At 36.4% G+C, this 18,754-nt stretch overlaps 2 protein-coding genes across 3 annotated transcripts in view; both read right to left on the bottom strand.

The window, feature by feature from the left end:
• The window catches only part of LOC124641215 (rhophilin-2-B), a 135,294-nt gene extending 133,277 nt beyond the window's left edge, over positions 1-2,017 (bottom strand). For both annotated transcript variants that reach the window (XM_047179235.1, XM_047179236.1), the window contains exon 1: positions 1,758-2,017. The gene's annotated coding sequence lies outside the window, so the exon portion shown is untranslated. The remainder of the gene's footprint in view (positions 1-1,757) is intronic.
• A 6,216-nt stretch (positions 2,018-8,233) lies between these two features.
• Positions 8,234-18,754, bottom strand: part of LOC124641230 — a 175,399-nt gene continuing 164,878 nt past the window's right edge. The window contains exons 16-31 of the mRNA XM_047179260.1: positions 18,238-18,461; positions 17,934-18,047; positions 17,648-17,819; positions 17,457-17,536; positions 16,942-17,124; positions 16,402-16,528; positions 13,996-14,174; positions 13,652-13,796; positions 13,183-13,301; positions 12,749-12,911; positions 12,147-12,307; positions 11,713-11,886; positions 10,829-11,023; positions 10,360-10,530; positions 9,775-9,919; positions 8,234-9,538 (exon numbers count right to left, since the gene is read on the bottom strand). Of these exons, the coding sequence (XP_047035216.1) occupies positions 9,253-9,538; positions 9,775-9,919; positions 10,360-10,530; positions 10,829-11,023; positions 11,713-11,886; positions 12,147-12,307; positions 12,749-12,911; positions 13,183-13,301; positions 13,652-13,796; positions 13,996-14,174; positions 16,402-16,528; positions 16,942-17,124; positions 17,457-17,536; positions 17,648-17,819; positions 17,934-18,047; positions 18,238-18,461 (2,638 nt within the window). The 3' untranslated portion in view covers positions 8,234-9,252. The remainder of the gene's footprint in view (positions 9,539-9,774; positions 9,920-10,359; positions 10,531-10,828; positions 11,024-11,712; positions 11,887-12,146; positions 12,308-12,748; positions 12,912-13,182; positions 13,302-13,651; positions 13,797-13,995; positions 14,175-16,401; positions 16,529-16,941; positions 17,125-17,456; positions 17,537-17,647; positions 17,820-17,933; positions 18,048-18,237; positions 18,462-18,754) is intronic.

Here is an 18,754-nt window from a genome sequence, read left to right as displayed (position 1 = left end):
TTGAGGATATAACATATAAAATAAAGATTGTTTTGATGGCAAAAACTAACTTATCTTGGTAACATTTAATGAATGTAAGTTAGCATATAATGGGATAAGGCTTTCTGATTGAAACTATATAGGAACGATCAAATTTTTGCTCGTTCATTCACCGTCTAGGTAAGTAATTGAAAACTGCGTTATAATCTTGTAAATTAACGTTTGATAAAGCTAAGACACTACTCTTAGCTATTGAAAAACTCTTAGCTACTGAAAACTATTGAAAAACAATCTTTTCTATGTAGGCTCAAGTACAAATTTTAATTGGTGAATACTCACCAAAGCATACCTACACTTTGCATCGCTTTGCATCGGGGTTGACCGGTAAACTGGGATGAGGAGGTCAGACAGGCAGTCGTTCCTTGTAAAACACTGGTACTCAGTTGCATCCTATTAGAGTAGAAGCCGACGCCAAAATACATAGTTGGAAAAAGGCTAGGCTGATGATGATGGTAACTTACCTACTTAGGAACTCATTCTAATGATATAAAGTTGTGTGTTAATTTTCACACGAAATAAAAAATATTGTATATAAGCAATCAATCTCAAAAACAGACCAAACTAAAGTAAAACGCAATTAAAACCGAATCTAGTCCACAAAACTAGGAAATGGACTGTGAAAAATTACAGAATTTTGTAATAATCGATACGTTTCCGAGAGGCTGGTCGCTATCTCGGCGCGCACGCAACTAAACAATTGAACAAGATTTTATGTTCCATTTCTAACACACATGAACGTTAACGACCAATCCCAATATTAAATCTATCTTTCTTTGCATACTAGAGATAGAATTTCGCCATTAGGGTGCATGTAACTGGAGCAAGTTAACATGCGCAAGTGACAAGAGCACGCGGGTGGGTATTTTGCTTTGGTACATGCGTGAGTCGCTGGACGCGCACGTTTTTAAAATGCATGTAACCTGCGCATGTGCCTCAACATGCGCAACCTATTTGCACCGTGTGCAGACGCACCCTAACTTATACGGAGCACATGTCGAAATCCTATCTCTAGTTAGCAAAATGGATAGATAGATTATTAAGATCAGTCGTAAATCGATATGCAGAGATTGATTCGATAACTCGTACTGTCTAACCGAGTGGTCGCATGCTTGATTTTGGAACGTTTTCGTAAATGTGTTTTTTTAATGGGTATTGTAGTGAAATGTTTTATAGTCATGCTATATCGATTTGCATGCTTAGGTAAGTGACCTGTTTTTTTAGGATTTGAAATAAGGAAATTGGATTTCAGAACAAGTAGCTGGATATATCTACACTATGATGTTCCTACGTGCCTCTTTATTTATAATTTTAAGATTCAATTGGCATTACCAACAGGATTATTTGTATGGGTCTCAAGACTTTGTTATAAAGGATTTAATTATTTCGTTAAGGAGGGTAGTCAATAGCAAAAACAACCTGTGTCGCCAATTATTTGCTCAATCATTAACTGAATTGATTTTCATGCATCTTAAGATTCTAATTTACGTTAGATTGAAAATTAATCAATTTCAGAAGGTACCTAACAAGTTTTTTTTACAGTTAAACTTAACAAATCATAAAATATTTTCCTTAACATTTTCGAAGCGGGATTATCGTTAACGATCCTAATGACGAAATCACTTAATGAGGGTAGACAAAAGGTATGCAGGTCAGCTGCGCACCTTACTTATCTTAATTACGTCAGGTATAAACATTAAAGCAATCCGTTCAGCCATTACCTATTAGTTATCGCCTTTTATCGGTAACTGCGACACAACACTAGAAACCACCACTGTCACATAACACACGACATTTTTAAACACACAAAAAACAATCATCCTTTATTTATTAAATTCACCGCCATCTTGAAAAATATGAGCATAAATAAACAAACGCTCTATTTTCGTATTTCGAATTTGATTTGACAGTCGTGAAGGAACACGCGTTTTGGCGGGAAAACGCGCGACACGATACGTCACTCTGACAGCGCGGCGGCCGCTTGACTGAGTTAAAACTCTTTGGATTTCGAACGGGTACTAGAATTTTAAGTTGGGGCCAAATGCAACGGAATCTATCGCTGTGTTTGATATCCATTGCGTAGTTTGTTCATTCCACGTTGAAAGCGATCTTACAAAACCGGTAATGTATACTGTATGATTATTTGAATTTTAATGGTTTAAACGTCTTCCCGAAGCAAATCAATCACGTTCAAATCACAGACTGAGCGTACATTGCGTCATTTCAACACTAATTAATGATTTTTCGTTTATTTAATCTGTAATGTAATTTGTTTTATAAATATTGCGGTGTTGTGTTAGGAAACTGTCGATTTGAAAGCATTTAGACTGATTGCAGAATAAAATAATGGACACAGAAACTAGTCTTTTTTTTTGTCCTGGAAAACTGTGAAATAAGTAAAACATTTAAAGCGTCGTAGTCGCCTAGTGCGTAGAGAACCAACCTCTCAATTATGAGTGTGGGTTCGATACCAGGTTAGGCAATTACCTAAGGGAAATTATAAGTGTAGCCGCAAAATTATTTATTGGACACATGATTAAACTTCTAATATTATAATTAGTTATAAAATTAGAAGTTCAATCATTTCCCCGTTGCCTAAGCAATATGTGTAATGACATAGCCTGTAATAAACTAATTCGTCATTTTTAGAACGCCAACTAAATATTCTATAGAAAGCTTCAAGTAAAGATCATCAATTATTGTGACTTGTCCTTCTTATTTATACATTGTCATCTAATTTACTAACTCGGCCTCGTTTTTAGTATATTGCCATTTATAACCTTCAATTAAAAAACATTGTATTAAAAGAATTGAAGTTAGTGACGAAAACGAATCGCTGCAAAACCGACTCCACGTAGTCTTGTCTGCCCTAACCCTAGAGTGCAATTCAAAACCGCGTAGGCGAGGAGGGGCGAGGCGGCCTGCGAGCTGAGGTGACGATCTGCGACGATAAGCTCGCATGGGACCGCCGGAGCCCCGCAGCACCGGAGCCGTGACAGAAGCGATGCTTGCTGCATGTTGCTTGCTTACATTTTAAACGTACTGAGTTAAAAAATTAGAAGCTAATTAAATATATTTTATGATGTCATTTAATAGTATTTTCGAAGTTTACTGTTAGAATGCATGTTACTTTAGATGCTAAAAAATAACAATCATGCTGAGTTGTATTTAGAGTGGTTTACTTAGAAGATAACTAGTGGCTAAGATAGTATTATTTAGATGCTCGTTAATTGTGGCTGACTTAGTAATTTAGAAGGCAACATACATTTTTGTGGGCGAATAATGATATTAAAAAGAAGCCTGTTTAATTAGCACCCATTACTTACTTTCTGACTTTACTTTCCTGCTAATAAAAACACTCCGTCAAACGTAGTTGTTAAATACAGACAGAACCTTAGAAACCTTTAAAAAAATGTTGTCAATAAATTATGCAGTAGTTTTAAATCAGAGGACACGAATAACAAATTATTTAACACACTTTGCCTAGAATTTAATAAACCGTGTCCTATTAAGAAACTAAAAATCGACAATAAATTAAAATTCAACGAATGGTGTACAAAGGGATTAGGATAAGCGTATTGATAGATGTATTGTATAATCTGTATCGAGAAAAATCAATGACATCTGATAAATCTTTTCATGATCATGTACGGAACTACTCTATGGTATTCAAAAGTGTATGTATTCTTACAAAGTCTAAATCAATCAGTAACAGAATAACTAAATCGGATAATAAAATAAAAACCGTTTGGAAAATAATAAATGCGGAAACGGGTCAAATTAAAGTCCGGGATACTGAACTATCGTTAACGATTAATGATGCCACTGTGTCGGATAATGTGCAGGTTGCTAACGCGTTTGATAATTTTTTCTCTAATGTACCAGTAGAGGTCACTAAATCACTCAACTCGTCCTCTACACTTTCAGAATCATAATTAAAACAAAATTTTACTAAAGAAGTACCGGACTTCGGATTCCATTACATAACTTTTGATACAGTAAAAAAAGCTTTCAAAAACCTAAATTTAAAAAAAAAAAACGGAAGACTTGTGGGGCATTTCTGTTAAAGCTCTGAGCTCCGTGATTGACAACATTGCACCAATACTCAGTCAAATCTTCAACTCATGTATAGATGAAGGGACCTTTCCTGATTTGATGAAACACAGTAAGGTCATTCTAATATTTAAGTCAGGTTGTAAGAAAAATCCGTCAAACTACAGACCCATTTCTATTCTCCCGGCTCTAAGTAAAATATTCGAAAGGATCATGCTTGATCAGATGTTAAACCACTTCAACTTAAATGATATACTGCACGACCGTCACTTCGGCTTTACAAAGGGTAGGTCCACTACGGACGCCAGTGCGCGGTTAGTCACTCAAATTTTGGAAGCCTGGGAGAGTTCGCAGGATGCCTTCGGTATATTCTGTGATCTCTCCAAGGCGTTTGATTGTGTGGACCACGATACACTCATTTGTAAGCTGAGACACTACAGAATTCGTGGAAAATCTCTTGAACTTGTCCGGATTTATTTATCCAACAGACAGCAAAAAGTGGAAGTCTGCGGCTCAACATCTTCCGGGACAGTTGTAAAAATGGGCGTGCCGCAAGGCTCTATACTGGGTCCATTTCTGTTCCTAGCTTATATAAATGACCTTCCATATGTGTTGTCTGATATTTCGGATGTTATTTTATTTGCAGAAGACACTTCCCTTATTTTTAAAGTTAAGCGTAAGAACCTGAGAAGATGAATCTGCTTTCCACAAAACAATACGGCTTTCGCAATGGCATATCCACGGAGGACGCTGTTACTAATTTAGTAGACTTTGTTGTTGGTACACTTGATAAAGGACAAAGATGTAGCGGCGTTTTCCTGGATCTTGCTAAAGCTTTTGATACCGTGTCTAGGCCGATTCTGTTTCAGAAAATGGAGTGCATTGGCATAAGGGGCACTGCACTAGACTGGTTCATATCGTACCTGACAGACCGAAAACAAAGGATTTGCTTAGGAGATTTCCAGAGTTCCTTTGCCAATGTTGGGTACGGAGTACCTCAGGGCAGTGTCCTGGGTCCTACTATGTTTCTGTTATAATATGTCAACGGTATCTGATTATTAGACTTGGACAATGCACAAATCTTTACGTATGCCGACGACACAGCTGTCATTTTCTATAGGAAATCTTGGGAAGAAGTTTACAGAGCCGCAGAGTGTGGAATGATGACGATTTCCAATTGGCTGCAAGATAACTTGCTGACAAACAAAAATAGTCAATTTCTCAATCAACAAGACAACATCGGTTCCCAGTGAAATCTCACTCAAATTTCACAACTGTAACAACTACGCAGGATGTATCTGCAATTGTCCCTCATTTGAGCAGATTGACTGCATTAAGTATCTTGGTAATCATCTGAATTGGAGTAAACACATTGAAGCACTGAACACCCGCGTGAGAAAACTCCTTTACATTTTTAGGAAATTGAGATCAATAGCAGACCAGCAAACTTTGAAAACCACCTATTATGCATTATATCAAGCGATCCTGGGGTACTGCATAGTGGCTTGGGGTTCAATGGGAAAAGTATTCTTATCACTGCTGAACGAGCGCAAAGAGCCATGCTAAAAACCTCTTTCAAACGTAAATTACGCTACCCTACAGATGCACTATATCAAGACACCGGTATGCTGACGGTTCGTCAGCTGTATATCAGGGCGGTTATCCTCAGGTTCCATACAACATCATTGACCACTATGATAAAAGATAAACGTGCGCCTAGATTTCCCAAATGGGGAAAAACGGTATGCTATCGTGTATTTGGAAACAAAGCGTTTTCCTACATGGGGCCACACTTATATAGCAAAGCTAATAAATGCTTAAATTTAACATCCATGACCAAGTCCACATGCAAAAAAAAAGTAACAGAATGGCTTCAACGTTCAAACTACAACGAAACTGAACACGTAAAAGCAATCAATTAGATACCTAACACAAAACACTCTTTCAAACATACATTTTCACAACCCACTCACACACACAAACCCACCTACACACGCTCACCAATTTCACTACTCACACTCACTCACATACTACACTCTCCCTCACTCACATGCACTTACATTCCCGTTTATTCTCTATTTTTTGTTTGTTATTATTTTATTTTCATTTCTTTGTAAAAAAATTCTAGAGTATAAATGTACTAATAGATTGTTTTAGTTTATAAGAGTCTTACTATTGTTTATTGCACAGACGAAAGAGACTGAGCCCCACGACACAGGGTATCCTAGTGTGGGGTTCAGTGTCATTTACATGATGGATTGTACTTGTTTTAGAAAAATAAAGTTGTTTAAAAAAAAAAAACCCAATGTTACTCATATTAATGAAAGCCTAGAAATTCTCTCTAAATGGTTCGCAGTCAACAATTTATTATTAAACGCTTCCAAGACTAAATATCTTAAGTTCTTTTTGCCTAACGTCACCGCGGTTGAATCTAATATAATGCTCGATAAGAGCAAATTAGAGTTAATTAACAGTAAAGAATTTCTGGGCCTTACCATTGATAGTAAATTGCAATGGGGAGCCCATATATCCTCCCTATCAGGGCGACTTGGTTCTGCTGCCTTTGCAGTCAGTAAAATAAGACAACTGACAGATATAGCTACGGCCAGGCTTGTATACTTCGCCTGTTTCCATTGCTTGATGTCATATGGCGTATTGCTATGGGGGGCAGCGGCTGATGTCCAATCAATTTTTATTCTGCAAGAAAGGGCGATCCAAGCGATCTATGGCATGGGCTCTCGGGAATCTTTTAGAGAATTCTTTAAGGAAATCAATATACCTACATTACCTTCCTTATTTTTGAAAATATTATGTTTGTTCGCAAAAATCTCCATAAATTCACAGTTAAAAGCGACATTCACCAGATAAATACACGTAACAAACATAAATTAGTGGTTCCCAAGTTTAGGCTAACAAATAAGTCGTTCTTAGGGAATTGTGTACATTTTTATAACAAGCTACCTAAATGTATCCTTGATCTCACTGAAAAAAGTTTAAGAATGTAGTTAAAAACATTTTGATTAAAAATGCGTATTATAAAATTCAGGATTACATTAATGACAGTGATGCCTGGCGTTGAATTAATATTGTTTTTTCTTTTTCTCTGCACATGTGGCTTCCCCGGAGACCACGGGCACGGGACTGCCGCTGCCCAGACCAGCCAAGAGGACCACTAATTGAAGTATCTATTTAAAAACATGATTACCCAGTATACATAATATCTTTTCTTTGAATTGTATAAATTATTTTTATAGTAAAAATTGCACGAAAATTATTTTGTATAATTTATTAATACATTTTAAGCTCAATTTGTATTGTATAACATTCTCAGGACTAGATAGAAAACTGTATGAAATATGTAATTATTATTCGTTTCTAAAAGAGTGTCCATGGAGTTCTCCATGAGACTAACTCTATGGAACCGTGCACCTAAGTTTGACGTTTCGAAAGAGCTTTTATAGGCCTATTTGAAATAAAAAAAAAATGAGTTTGAGTTTGAGAAGCGAGTAAGTCTAACAACCAGTCTCACCCAGGGTTGCCCGGGTAACTGGGTTGAGGACGTCAGATAGGCAGTCGCTCCTTGTAAAAACACTGGTATTCAACAACTGGCTAACCCCCAACATTGTAGGGAAAAGGCTAGGCAGGTGATAAGAAACAAGTTTTTTTTTGTCCTGAACAAATATTATGATATTAAAAAAAATAAACATTGTGTTCTCAATTCATTTATTTAATTTATTTTCTTTAATGGGACAGAGTTACATAGGTAGTTTTTATGTCTGAAAAAGTATACAACTATTTAAGATTTAATATCTGATCGCTTTGTAGTATTTTTTTATTAATTTTACAATAAGATATGCAATTTTGTTTTTTTGATATGCATAAATATTAATTAATAATACGGATTTAACTCAAGTGTCTAAGTAAAACAAGTTTATTTATTTGAATAGAGAAATTAATAAAGAGAAAAAAAATCTTTATTTTTTGCAATGAATTATAAATTATTTATTATTTTTTTAAGTAATATTATTTAACTACACTTAAGTTAATCCGTATTAAATAGAGTTCATCATCAGCCTATCGCAGTCCACTGCTGGACATAGGCCTCTCCAAGTGCACGCCACTGAGATCGATTTTCGGCTAAATAGAGTTAATGATCAAAAAATGTTTCCAAATATTTGTGCGTGGTAGGTGGTAGATTCTAGCGCAATATTCAAAATTACTTAATTACAATTAATATTACGACTTTTAAAAATATAAAATGTACCGACTACCACTTATTTGCAAAATCAACTATTTTATAGTCAATTAGTTAAGTCATTTTTTTCTGACTAAATAAGAAGTTTATTTTATGTGTGAGTAATATTTTCTTTAGGTTGGCAATAGTCGGTACATTTTTTTGTAAACTTACAAACTATACTATTATAATAATAGTTTATCTACATAAATTGTAACTAGTATTTATAAGAGTATTCTAATTTTCTTTGGCGAAGCATTTTTATTTACAATTGTAAAAATTGATAAAAAAATAAAATTCTGAAAAATCATACTAATAAGAATTTGGCAACGATTGGAATGCGTTCACTATAATTAAACAGTCTTCAAAGGAAAAATAAATAAATAAATATTTTACTACTTTTTTACTTAATAATTTATTCTATTTTTTAGTCTCATTAGGTTTTTTATCAAATCCATATTTCTTCAATTAATTAACAAATTCAATTGAAATCGGATAAGTACCGTATTTAATGAGCATATTAATTTTAGTAGTAAAAAAACATAAAACAGGACAAATATCTATATGTACTAAAACAATACCCCATGGTGAAATATTTTTGCATGCGGTAATGTATTGGTTATTAAAATAATAACAATAAAAAACAACGCAACAAAAAACTAGTTAAGATCAATAATATCCCACGATCCTAGACGAGTATCAATTCCATTTATAAATCTTTTAAAATAAGTTTTTAATCATATAATTGACAACCTTAATATTGATTAAAATCCATAAAATAAGTACAACACACGTGCTTAAATAGCACACAAACTTATCGCACAGACAAATTTTCCTACTGCCTCAAATACCGTCAAAAATAACCATCCATCTCATTCAACCGTCGCCATCAGATTACCGCACACAAAAAACCGAAAATTACCCAAAAATTATCTCTCAGTGTCCCTCCTTAGTAATCGATTTACTCTGTATACTCGATTCCTGTAGTTCTCGATAGGTCCTCTTCGCAAAAGTCTGGACACGGCAGCTCTAGTGACAGCTGCCTTGTAGCTCTCTGGCGACAAAATGGCGGGAGATTCCCGCGTCCGCAAGATGTCTGCCGGCGGGTCGGAAAGCATGGCGTCGATGTCACCGTTAAACATGGCGACTGTGTCTGATGATGTGTAGTTTGTGTTGGGAGTGCATAGAGGGATCGCGTTTGACCACTTTCTGTTTCTGTAACGAAAGGTTTGTTGATTCAATCAGATGATAGTAAAGTAAGACCTACTACCTACTATTAAAATTATAACACAGACAAAAATTACAGATTATCATTGGCCAGCCATAGCAGCTATGAGCAGCGTAGGTCCTGAGCCCTGACCAAGAACTTCTAATTCCGAATACTTCACAAGTTTCAAATATTATTTTTCCATTTGATTTACTAGATAAATAATAAAATTATATAAACTTACTTCAAACACCTGAGCATAGGAGCTCCCTTTAGCCGATACCCTGGCTCGCAGGTAAACGTGATGGTCTCGCCGATCTTGTAGTAGAACTTTACGGAAGACATGCGCCCTGATATCGTGGTGCCAGGATACGTACATGCTTGAGCACCTGTGGATAAAGATAGTTAACAATGATATTATTTACTTGACCTGGTTAGAATATTTATCTTGCACTGCTATTTCTCCACCACCTAAAGGTAGACTGGGAGAAAACGCCTTAAGAAGGCCTTATTTTATGTCCGCCATTGAACATAATGTGCATGAAGTATTAATTAAACATTTTTGAAATAACGGAAAATGGATCAATTTATTTCACTTGTCTGGTCTTTCTTTGACTTCAGCTAGAGGGTGTAAGGTGATCGTTTAATGAGACCTAAGGATCAACTGTCCTAATTTTTATTTTTATGTCTCTTTGCCACGAATATCAATTGGTACATTTGCTCTCTTACCCATTCAATTGAATTTATAGCGGTACTTAAAAAAAATCCAAAATTGTCAGGAGTGAAAAAGCGATACTGTATGTTTAACAGCCAGAATCAATATCCTTACACGTAGGCGGCTTATCACTCCATCGGCCGCTATCCTGGCACACCAGTATGGGTCTGCCGTGTAGCGTGTGCTCAGGATTGCAGTGGAATTGCAGCACGTCACCAGCTCGGTACGGTGCTCTGCCGAGGACGTAGCCTGATGTGGGCGGCGGGAGAGCTGGGCAGGATACCTCTGTAATTTGGATTGAAGAAACAGTTAGTAAAACTTAGGTCTGAATTACGTTCCCTTTGTCCTCGGCTTAGTAACTACATACTACCATTTGGATAGTAACTATAGTTATAATTATGGACTTTTTCGTCGGGATGATTCTAATTTAAACCATGGAACTCAAGCCCCTTACTAATTTAATTGTTATCTATTTAAATGTTTTGGAAGTTGAAAGATACTAAGGGGGTCTCGTAGAAAGTTTCATCAATTAAAAGAGAAATGATGACAGTATCTGCAGTTACCCTTACATTATTTCACTTACCTCGGCAAACTGGAAAAGGTTTAGCCCAATCAGCGGCTGGCAGACACACGGTCTCAGGAGCTCCTCGGAGAGCCCAGCCCGGCGCACAGGAGAAGGCAGCTCTGCCCCCAACTCCCCGCGACACCACGGCGACGCGAGGTCTTCTCTCGCCCTCTCCTAGAGGCGTGTCGTGGATCACTTCACCACATTCCACACCTGCAGTGAAAAAGTCGAAGACTGTGAATTAATCAAAAGTGATGATGCTGTTTAGTGCTTTACACAGCGTGTGAGTATTTTACGCCGTTTATCTATACTTTTTTCTGGAATTCAATAAGATCCAAGAGCGCGGTAATTGCTTCATTATTATTATTCTTTATTGCACACATAAATACATTTGACACACTGAAAACGGAGACATTATGTACAACGGCGAGCGAACCCAGTGTTGGGTTCTCTTACAGCCAACCTTAGAGTGAAAGAGTGATTTGATGGGGTAGGGCAAATGTGCAACTTTGTACTAATAACAATAATATATATGTATAATACCTTAATAAATTAAATATATACCTTTTATAATTATATAAAATATATACAATATAATATATACGAATATATACACAGGTCATGATGATAAATAATGTTCCTTAACTCGTCTCTTAAACATATCCAATGATGAGCTCTCGCGTATAGAATGCGGAAGGGTATTCCACAGCCTAGCAGCACGAATAGTGAATGATCCATCATAGCGACTTGAAGTGTGGAATGGGACACGAAGCAGAAGAGATAAGGAAGAGCGACAAGGCTTCGATCCATTTCGCAGCCTTGATAGGCTTTGGCGTTATTATGCTATGCTATTATTATGAATCCCATCAATATACAACATGATACGAAACTTGTATACTCACTCTCACACACAGGCAGCGGTGCACTCCAGTTCCCAGAGGCGCGACAGATCAGCGTGTGAGCGCCCAGCAACGCGTTACCATTGGCACAGTGGAAGCGGATCTCCGTGCCTAGCCGCGTGCCCAGCCCGCTGGCTACCAGCCCGCGCCGGATCGGTAGTGGCGGGCAGTGAACGTCTGGAAAAGGATATTGGATATTATAAGGTCGATTAGTGTTGTTGGTTTATTGATTGCGGTAGTACACGCCACTACAGTCATAGACCAGATTTGCGTACAATAACAATGTGACATAACACTGCGAAATAATAAATGTTATACTTTGGAGAGTTTAATACTGTTATCAACCACTGCTAACAACTTTTCCTAGACCCTTTTGTAGAATCAAAAACACAAAGGCATTTACGAGATCTAGTGAACAATCTTTCGTATCCACATACCTTCAACTATAATCTCAACTTGATGGCTCTGCCTAGCAGGAGTCTCACAGCGGTATATGCCCGAGTCTTCCTTCACAGCGTTGATTATACTCAGCCTGTACTCCAGAGCACTGTCCCGTCCAGGGTCTGTCGTCCAGCCTTCTAGGTACTTGCGTTCAGAGCTGAAAGATGCATAAGTATATGTCGAAAACTAGATTTGTTGATTTGCTCCTTATACTGAGGTAGAAAAGGAATAATTCCAAGAAGTGGAATGTGATAAGATTTAAAGTTAGTGCCTTAATCTAGCTCACGGTTCCCTCTAAGTAGTCTAAGAGCACGCGCACACTACAAACTTAAAAGTTTGTCAATAGTTAATTGGGACTCATAAACCAGCATGAAGATGAATGGAAGTAAGTGCACACGAAACAATGACCAAAAACTTTTTATTAAAAAAAAAACAATCACCCTTTCTACAGTCGGCCGATTAAAAGTTAAAGTAATGTGTGCGCGCTCTAAAGGAAACTTCTTCGTGCAACTGTATCTAAAGCAGTCTTTAATCTAGAAATCATCATTTATTTTTCTTTTTTTAAGTACATAAGGGAGGTAGAAAGCTATATACTCACTCAGGATTATTATGCGTGACATTCCACTTGGGGTTGCCGAACCTCCTCATCCACAAGCACTCCATGTGCAGTATGGTGCCAGGGTATACCAGCAGCTTGCCGTCGTTGGTCTGCGCTATCGGACCGTTTGAGTGACGAAACAGAATCGTTGGCCTCTTCTCCACTGTAAAAATAGTGAAAACATTCTATATAGGTACTTGACTGGAATTTGAAGAATAATACATACAATTATTTAAGACGATAATACTGTAAAGAATGTCACTTATGCGCTGGTGTCAGACCGAGAAGTATTAAAGAGGAACTGCTGCACTGACCCCAAGTAATATTGGGATGAGGGCAGGAGGAAACAAACTATTAAATTATTCGAAAAACACAGGAGCCAAGTTCTTAGAACATTGATAAGTATTTAACACTAAAATCTTTTCATAACATACTGGCGTAGTCCATTTGTTGGTTGAGTCCAAAGCAAGATGGTTTGATACCGTCCCAAGAACCGCCGATACATTTCCGCGTTTGTGATCCCGTCATGGCATATTTGCCGATGTCAGTACATCTGGAACAGTTAAATCAATATTAAGTTTCACTGCAGGAACAGCATAAGAAACAATCTTTATGAATTAGGTAAGTACCTACTGCTTACAAAATAAAAGCCGATGTCATACATAATATTTGCACTAAAATTTTACTATTTATTTTTTTAAAGATAAAGATAATTTATTTTGTGAAAACACCTTTATATGTTTACGGGTAGATGTTCTGCAATCGATTTAGTTTAAGCGTTCTTACAGTTCAAGATGGTATCTAAAATTTGTTTAAATTAAAAAGGTTTACCTAAAGACGTTATATTTGTTAATTTACAAACAAACATTATTTACTTCATTTATCTATTACCACTTTCCTTACCTGGAAGTTATCATAGCACCAGCTGGGAAGTCAACCACTTCTGTGATTTGCATGTCGTTGTAGAAAGCTACTACATTCGGCTCATCGTTTTCAAAAGTGCAGCTATTGTTGTTCATTAGCTCTTCGTTTTGAGCTTCTAATTCTTCTGCAAAGAGAAAAATATTAGCAATTTTAATTTTTATCCACTCCAAACGCAACCAAATGTTTGTTTTCAAATTATCTGATTTCAACTTTATTGTAATGATTCGTCAAGAATTTTCTTCAAATATGCCTTGAGTCTGTAGCTATGTGCTTTAAATATATGTCAGTCAAAAAATCAGGTTCTCAGACTACTTCATACTCACCACAATTAAAACTCTTGCCAACCCAATTCCCCTGCTCACAGATCAGTTTCCAAGTAGTCTTCTCCCCCATGATGGAAGCTATACATCTGAAGGTGATCTCAGTGCCATGGGGGTAGCCTTCTACCCCCAGGGAACTGTTGACTTCAGCCCCATCCCGGTATATCAGCGTACCCTGGACCCTTCAAGCAATTATTGCAAGATACTGAGGTACAAAACATAGGTATTATTTTGGCCACTGATATTTTGAATTTTTGGATACCAATTTTATAAGAATTGTGAATTAAAACCCTTATTTTTTTAAGGTAATGTTTTAGACTGCATAATTATGTATTTAAAAATATCGATGATCTCATCAGTGGCCGAAAATGTAAAATCATAAAAGTTCAAAATCTCTGGAATATTTTTTTTATTATTTTATTTATTCAAAGATATTCCGTTTAAAATATTGTATTACACAAAACATGCACTAGAATTCGAAATTTTAACAGCAACCAAACAGAAGCTTGGCCAAGACATAAGAAGCCAGGTTACGGCCATACAATTAGCGTTCTTATTAACATAGATATAAAGTATATTTTTCAACGTTAACTAAGCCCTGCCTTCCGAGGATTTGTACCATGAAAGTGAAGTTTTAACCCTTGAAAAATGTGAGAAAAATTAGTGATGTGTTGGGAATGACTAAGATGCAATGGGACAGCTAATTGGCAAAAGGGAGGACGACTATAAAGATGAAAATAATGTAGCTAATTATTCTATGTAGATTATATTGTTATGTGTACGAAAAAGTCTTGAACAAGATATTGTAATTCCTTTCATATAAAAACGAGACTCGACTTGTAGCCCAGAACAGAGGGCTTTAGAGAAAATTCAGAGACCGCTATTTGCAGTCACAAAATAATATTTTAGGAATGAAGGTCTGATCGAAAGTCTTAGTCAATCCCATACCCTGGCCCAACAGACATCACCGAAAAATGTCAAAACATGAAGTTAAAGATGATGAGTATGATCATCGATGAACAAATGGTGATGATGAGAGGTAAAGAAGCAAAATTTCGAACCTATAAGGCTCTCACCAGGGCTTCGCATCCCTGAACGCCTGGGTTCCCTTCAGTCTTCAGCGAGCAAATAAGAAACGCATATCTTTGCAAACACATTACTTCTTTTTTATCGCGGCTCAGTCCATCCGTTTGTGGATGACAGTGATCTGATGAAGGAAGCTGTGTTCAGAAATGATGAGTCAAAAAATATATTTTTCGAAGCAAAATTTATTTTTTGATGTTGCAGATTTTGATCCTGATTCTTTTTATGGACAAGAAGTTGTTTTGTATGGTTTTTGAATTCGTATGGTCCCAAACACAGCTTGCTTCAAGAATTGCTTATCACAGTGTACAACAGCGAACTTAAAAGAAAAACAGAAAATAACAGAACGAAACCAACTGCTCCAAAGCGTAAGGATCTAACATTTTCTGCTTTCCTAAAATAAATCTTGTTTGTTTGAAGTGAAAGATTATATTTCTATGGCATTGTAATGTTTGATCCTTGAACGTGATTTGGATGAGTGACGAAACAAAAATTACTTTAAATACAAGTCTGTACGTCATATTTTATCCATCATTTAACTGATTCATTTAAATTTTTGTATCAAAACCATTGGTAACATTACTCTGAATTGCCCCTCGAGAATCAATTATCTAATTCATTCCAATATTAGAAAAAAATGGCTGTTAATAAAAGGTGTAGTACCAATTATACTTCCTTGAGGTATTCCATAATAAGGGCGTTGATCTATTTTGACTCATTTTTCATTATTTTCTCTATTAATTTCCAGTTTTACAAAAACCATTTGTATGCCGACAATACGGATCCACGCAACACTTCACAAATATGACGTAACAAGACACAAACAAAATCCACATAGAAGCTACAATGAAAGCGTTTGGTCAAATTAAACAAACAACTTGTATCACAAACTAATATCATGTTTTATCTCATTTTTATCACATTCAGAGCTAATCACACATTACCTGACTTCTTGTGGATTCCTGCACAAAAAATTATAACATTTATACAGACTGATACTTTATTTAATACCATTACATCTATCTTGTACATGTACCCTTGTTAAATATCATAAAACATAGCATCTGCATTCTTCAACAATAATGTTTTAATTGCTGTTCAATATTCCTGACATTTTATGCATTTTTCATTATTATTTGACTTTTCATGATATTCTCACTGACATAAAGATTTCTTACATCCCTCTTTCCTATTACTCTTTAACCTACTGAACGTGTCAAAAGCCTTTCTTAAGTCTTTCCTATACCTTTAAGAATTCTTACTTCTATATACGATAACATGTGCTTAGCTCTTTCTTCTGTTTCATTTAAAGATTATCCAAATTACCTCGCTGGTGGTCCGCAGTCAGTGTTGGTGGTAGGATCGATATCAGGTTCCAACTCTGAAATGTCTTCTCTGACGATGTCTGAACCACTCTGATATTCTGATGTCGGTCGTGGACGGGTTAGATTTGCTGGAAATGGAAACAAAACAAGTCTTATCAATCATTCATCATTTAAAAAGGAATGTTATGTACACTTACTATATAAAATAAATAATGTGTATCACGTTGTATAACATAACAATCAGTTATGTACATTTTAAAATGAATATGAAAAGACTGCATACATTGTTATAGACCTTGCTTCCCAAACTAGGTAAACCCTATGACTTTGGATGCAGTGTTCCACTGTATCGAAGGTAATGAAAGGTTGGGTTTTTCATGTTTAATATGTATAACCATATACTGTACACACTTTTTAGTACAATTGACAGTTACAGCACCAATATCAGTAGCAAAGTAGTCATTCCATAGTAACTTTTTCTACCCCATTATTGTACTAATTTGATTCTTTAATTTCTATATCAAGATAGCTTAATAATTACCTAAAGGTCTACAGAAGTCATGGACGGTAGGCTGCAGTCTTCCTAGATGACAGTTGAGGGTAGCCGGAGGTGATCTGCCAGGTTCACAAGCTATGTTTACTGATGAGGCGTGGGCGACTGTCAGTCCTGCGCGGTACCCTGCCTCGTATGTAGCGCCGTGAAGTAAGGGGAGTTCGCAGGGAGCTGAAACATTAGGTAAGTTGAAAATTAGATTAATAAGAGCCTTTGAAACTTTTGGTTAAAAGTTTCACACTTGTGCTGTGTGTTTGTTTCACACACAGTGGTGCTTTGTTTGGAATTAGAGTCTGAATAGTGTAAGTCTTAATTTTCTGGTCTTTCATCATCATCATTGGCCACGCAGCGTCTTGGATAGATGACTGTGGAAGTGCTTTTATGTGATGCTGTAAGTGGCACTTTTGAAGGCATTACTTCATACTTAGAGTGGTTGGAAATGTTTGATTATCATATTATTCTCGACTATTATTTAATTGCTTTATAATTATGATGTTACTAACCTGCCACACATTCGGGCATGCTGGTTACAGCCCATTCTCCAAGCCAGCATCGAAGATTCGTCGGTCCTTGCACATTATATCTAAATGAACAATTCTGTTATCAGTAGCTTGTAAAATCATTTCTTTTACTACACATTTTTCTAGATATATTTCATCTTGCTTTCAGAGATTCTATTGTATGTTTAACTTACCCATATTCACATGAGAAATGCACGACTTGACCATTAGGCACAGGATCAGTTTCATTCAGCTCCTTCTCATCTTGCAGATTAGACCCTAACACTTGGCTCGCAGTCATCGGATGACCAGCATCGGCCGCCATTGTGTAGATTCCGTACTCCGTTGATGGTACATGACAAGGTACTGGTGAAAGGAAAACCGACTTTATTACCATGGAGTTAAGATTACTTTTCAGTTGCATGAGGAGGTATTGATGGATTTGTTTGAGTATCCATAAAATGCAAAGGATTTACTCACGTATTTCACATTTAGGCTTTTCAGGTTTCCATCGACCCCGCACGCACTTGGCTGTGGCATTGGTTTCCAAATTCAGTCCGTAACCTTTTCCGCAAGCTACACGTACTATTGTGCCTGAAAATTGTTGTGATATATGGGACTTTAGTTTAAGTATCATTATCTTGATTAATACGTACATAAATGTTTCATGATTTTATTCTATCTTCCATCTCAATTCCATTCCCTCTACGTGTATGATTGTTTTCATTATTGTTGGTTAAGAAATCAGACTATAATCAGACAGAATCAAACTATTTGCAATTACCTGAACTAAATGTATTATTAGGATCCCGTCCATATTTGACAATCTCAATATTAACATAAGGTTCACTTTCAATAGGTTCGCAAGGACTCTTGGGGCGTCCTTTCTTTCCTTTTTCAGTGGAGTTCTGCGCGGTACCTCCTTCAGCCAGGTCTTTCCCATCTGTTTCTTGTTCTTCTCCTGTTGTTGCTGATTGCTGACGTCTACCGCCTTTACCTTCTCTGCCTCTGTTGATGTAGTTTTAACAATTAATTAATTTTGTTTTTTTAGTTAGTTTAATTTGGGTTATGAGATGAGACTGTAAATATTTATTTAAAACCTATTTCATCTTAAATTGTACTCTCGATTTTCCATAATTCTATTTACCGATGTTTTTTCTACTGAACACTGTCTATACTATAGTAGTTTTTTTTTATATAAAATATCTACATCAGCATAATTATATATAACTAGCTTCTGCCAGCGGTTTCACCCGCATCCCGTGGGAACCTCTGCACGAACCCCGATAAAAAGTAGCCTA

Source organism: Helicoverpa zea, chromosome 22 (assembly GCF_022581195.2).
Source record: "Helicoverpa zea isolate HzStark_Cry1AcR chromosome 22, ilHelZeax1.1, whole genome shotgun sequence".
NCBI classification, from domain to species: Eukaryota; Metazoa; Arthropoda; class Insecta; order Lepidoptera; family Noctuidae; genus Helicoverpa; species Helicoverpa zea.
Note: the sequence above shows the minus strand (reverse complement) of the source record. Positions and strands in the feature narration are given on the sequence as shown.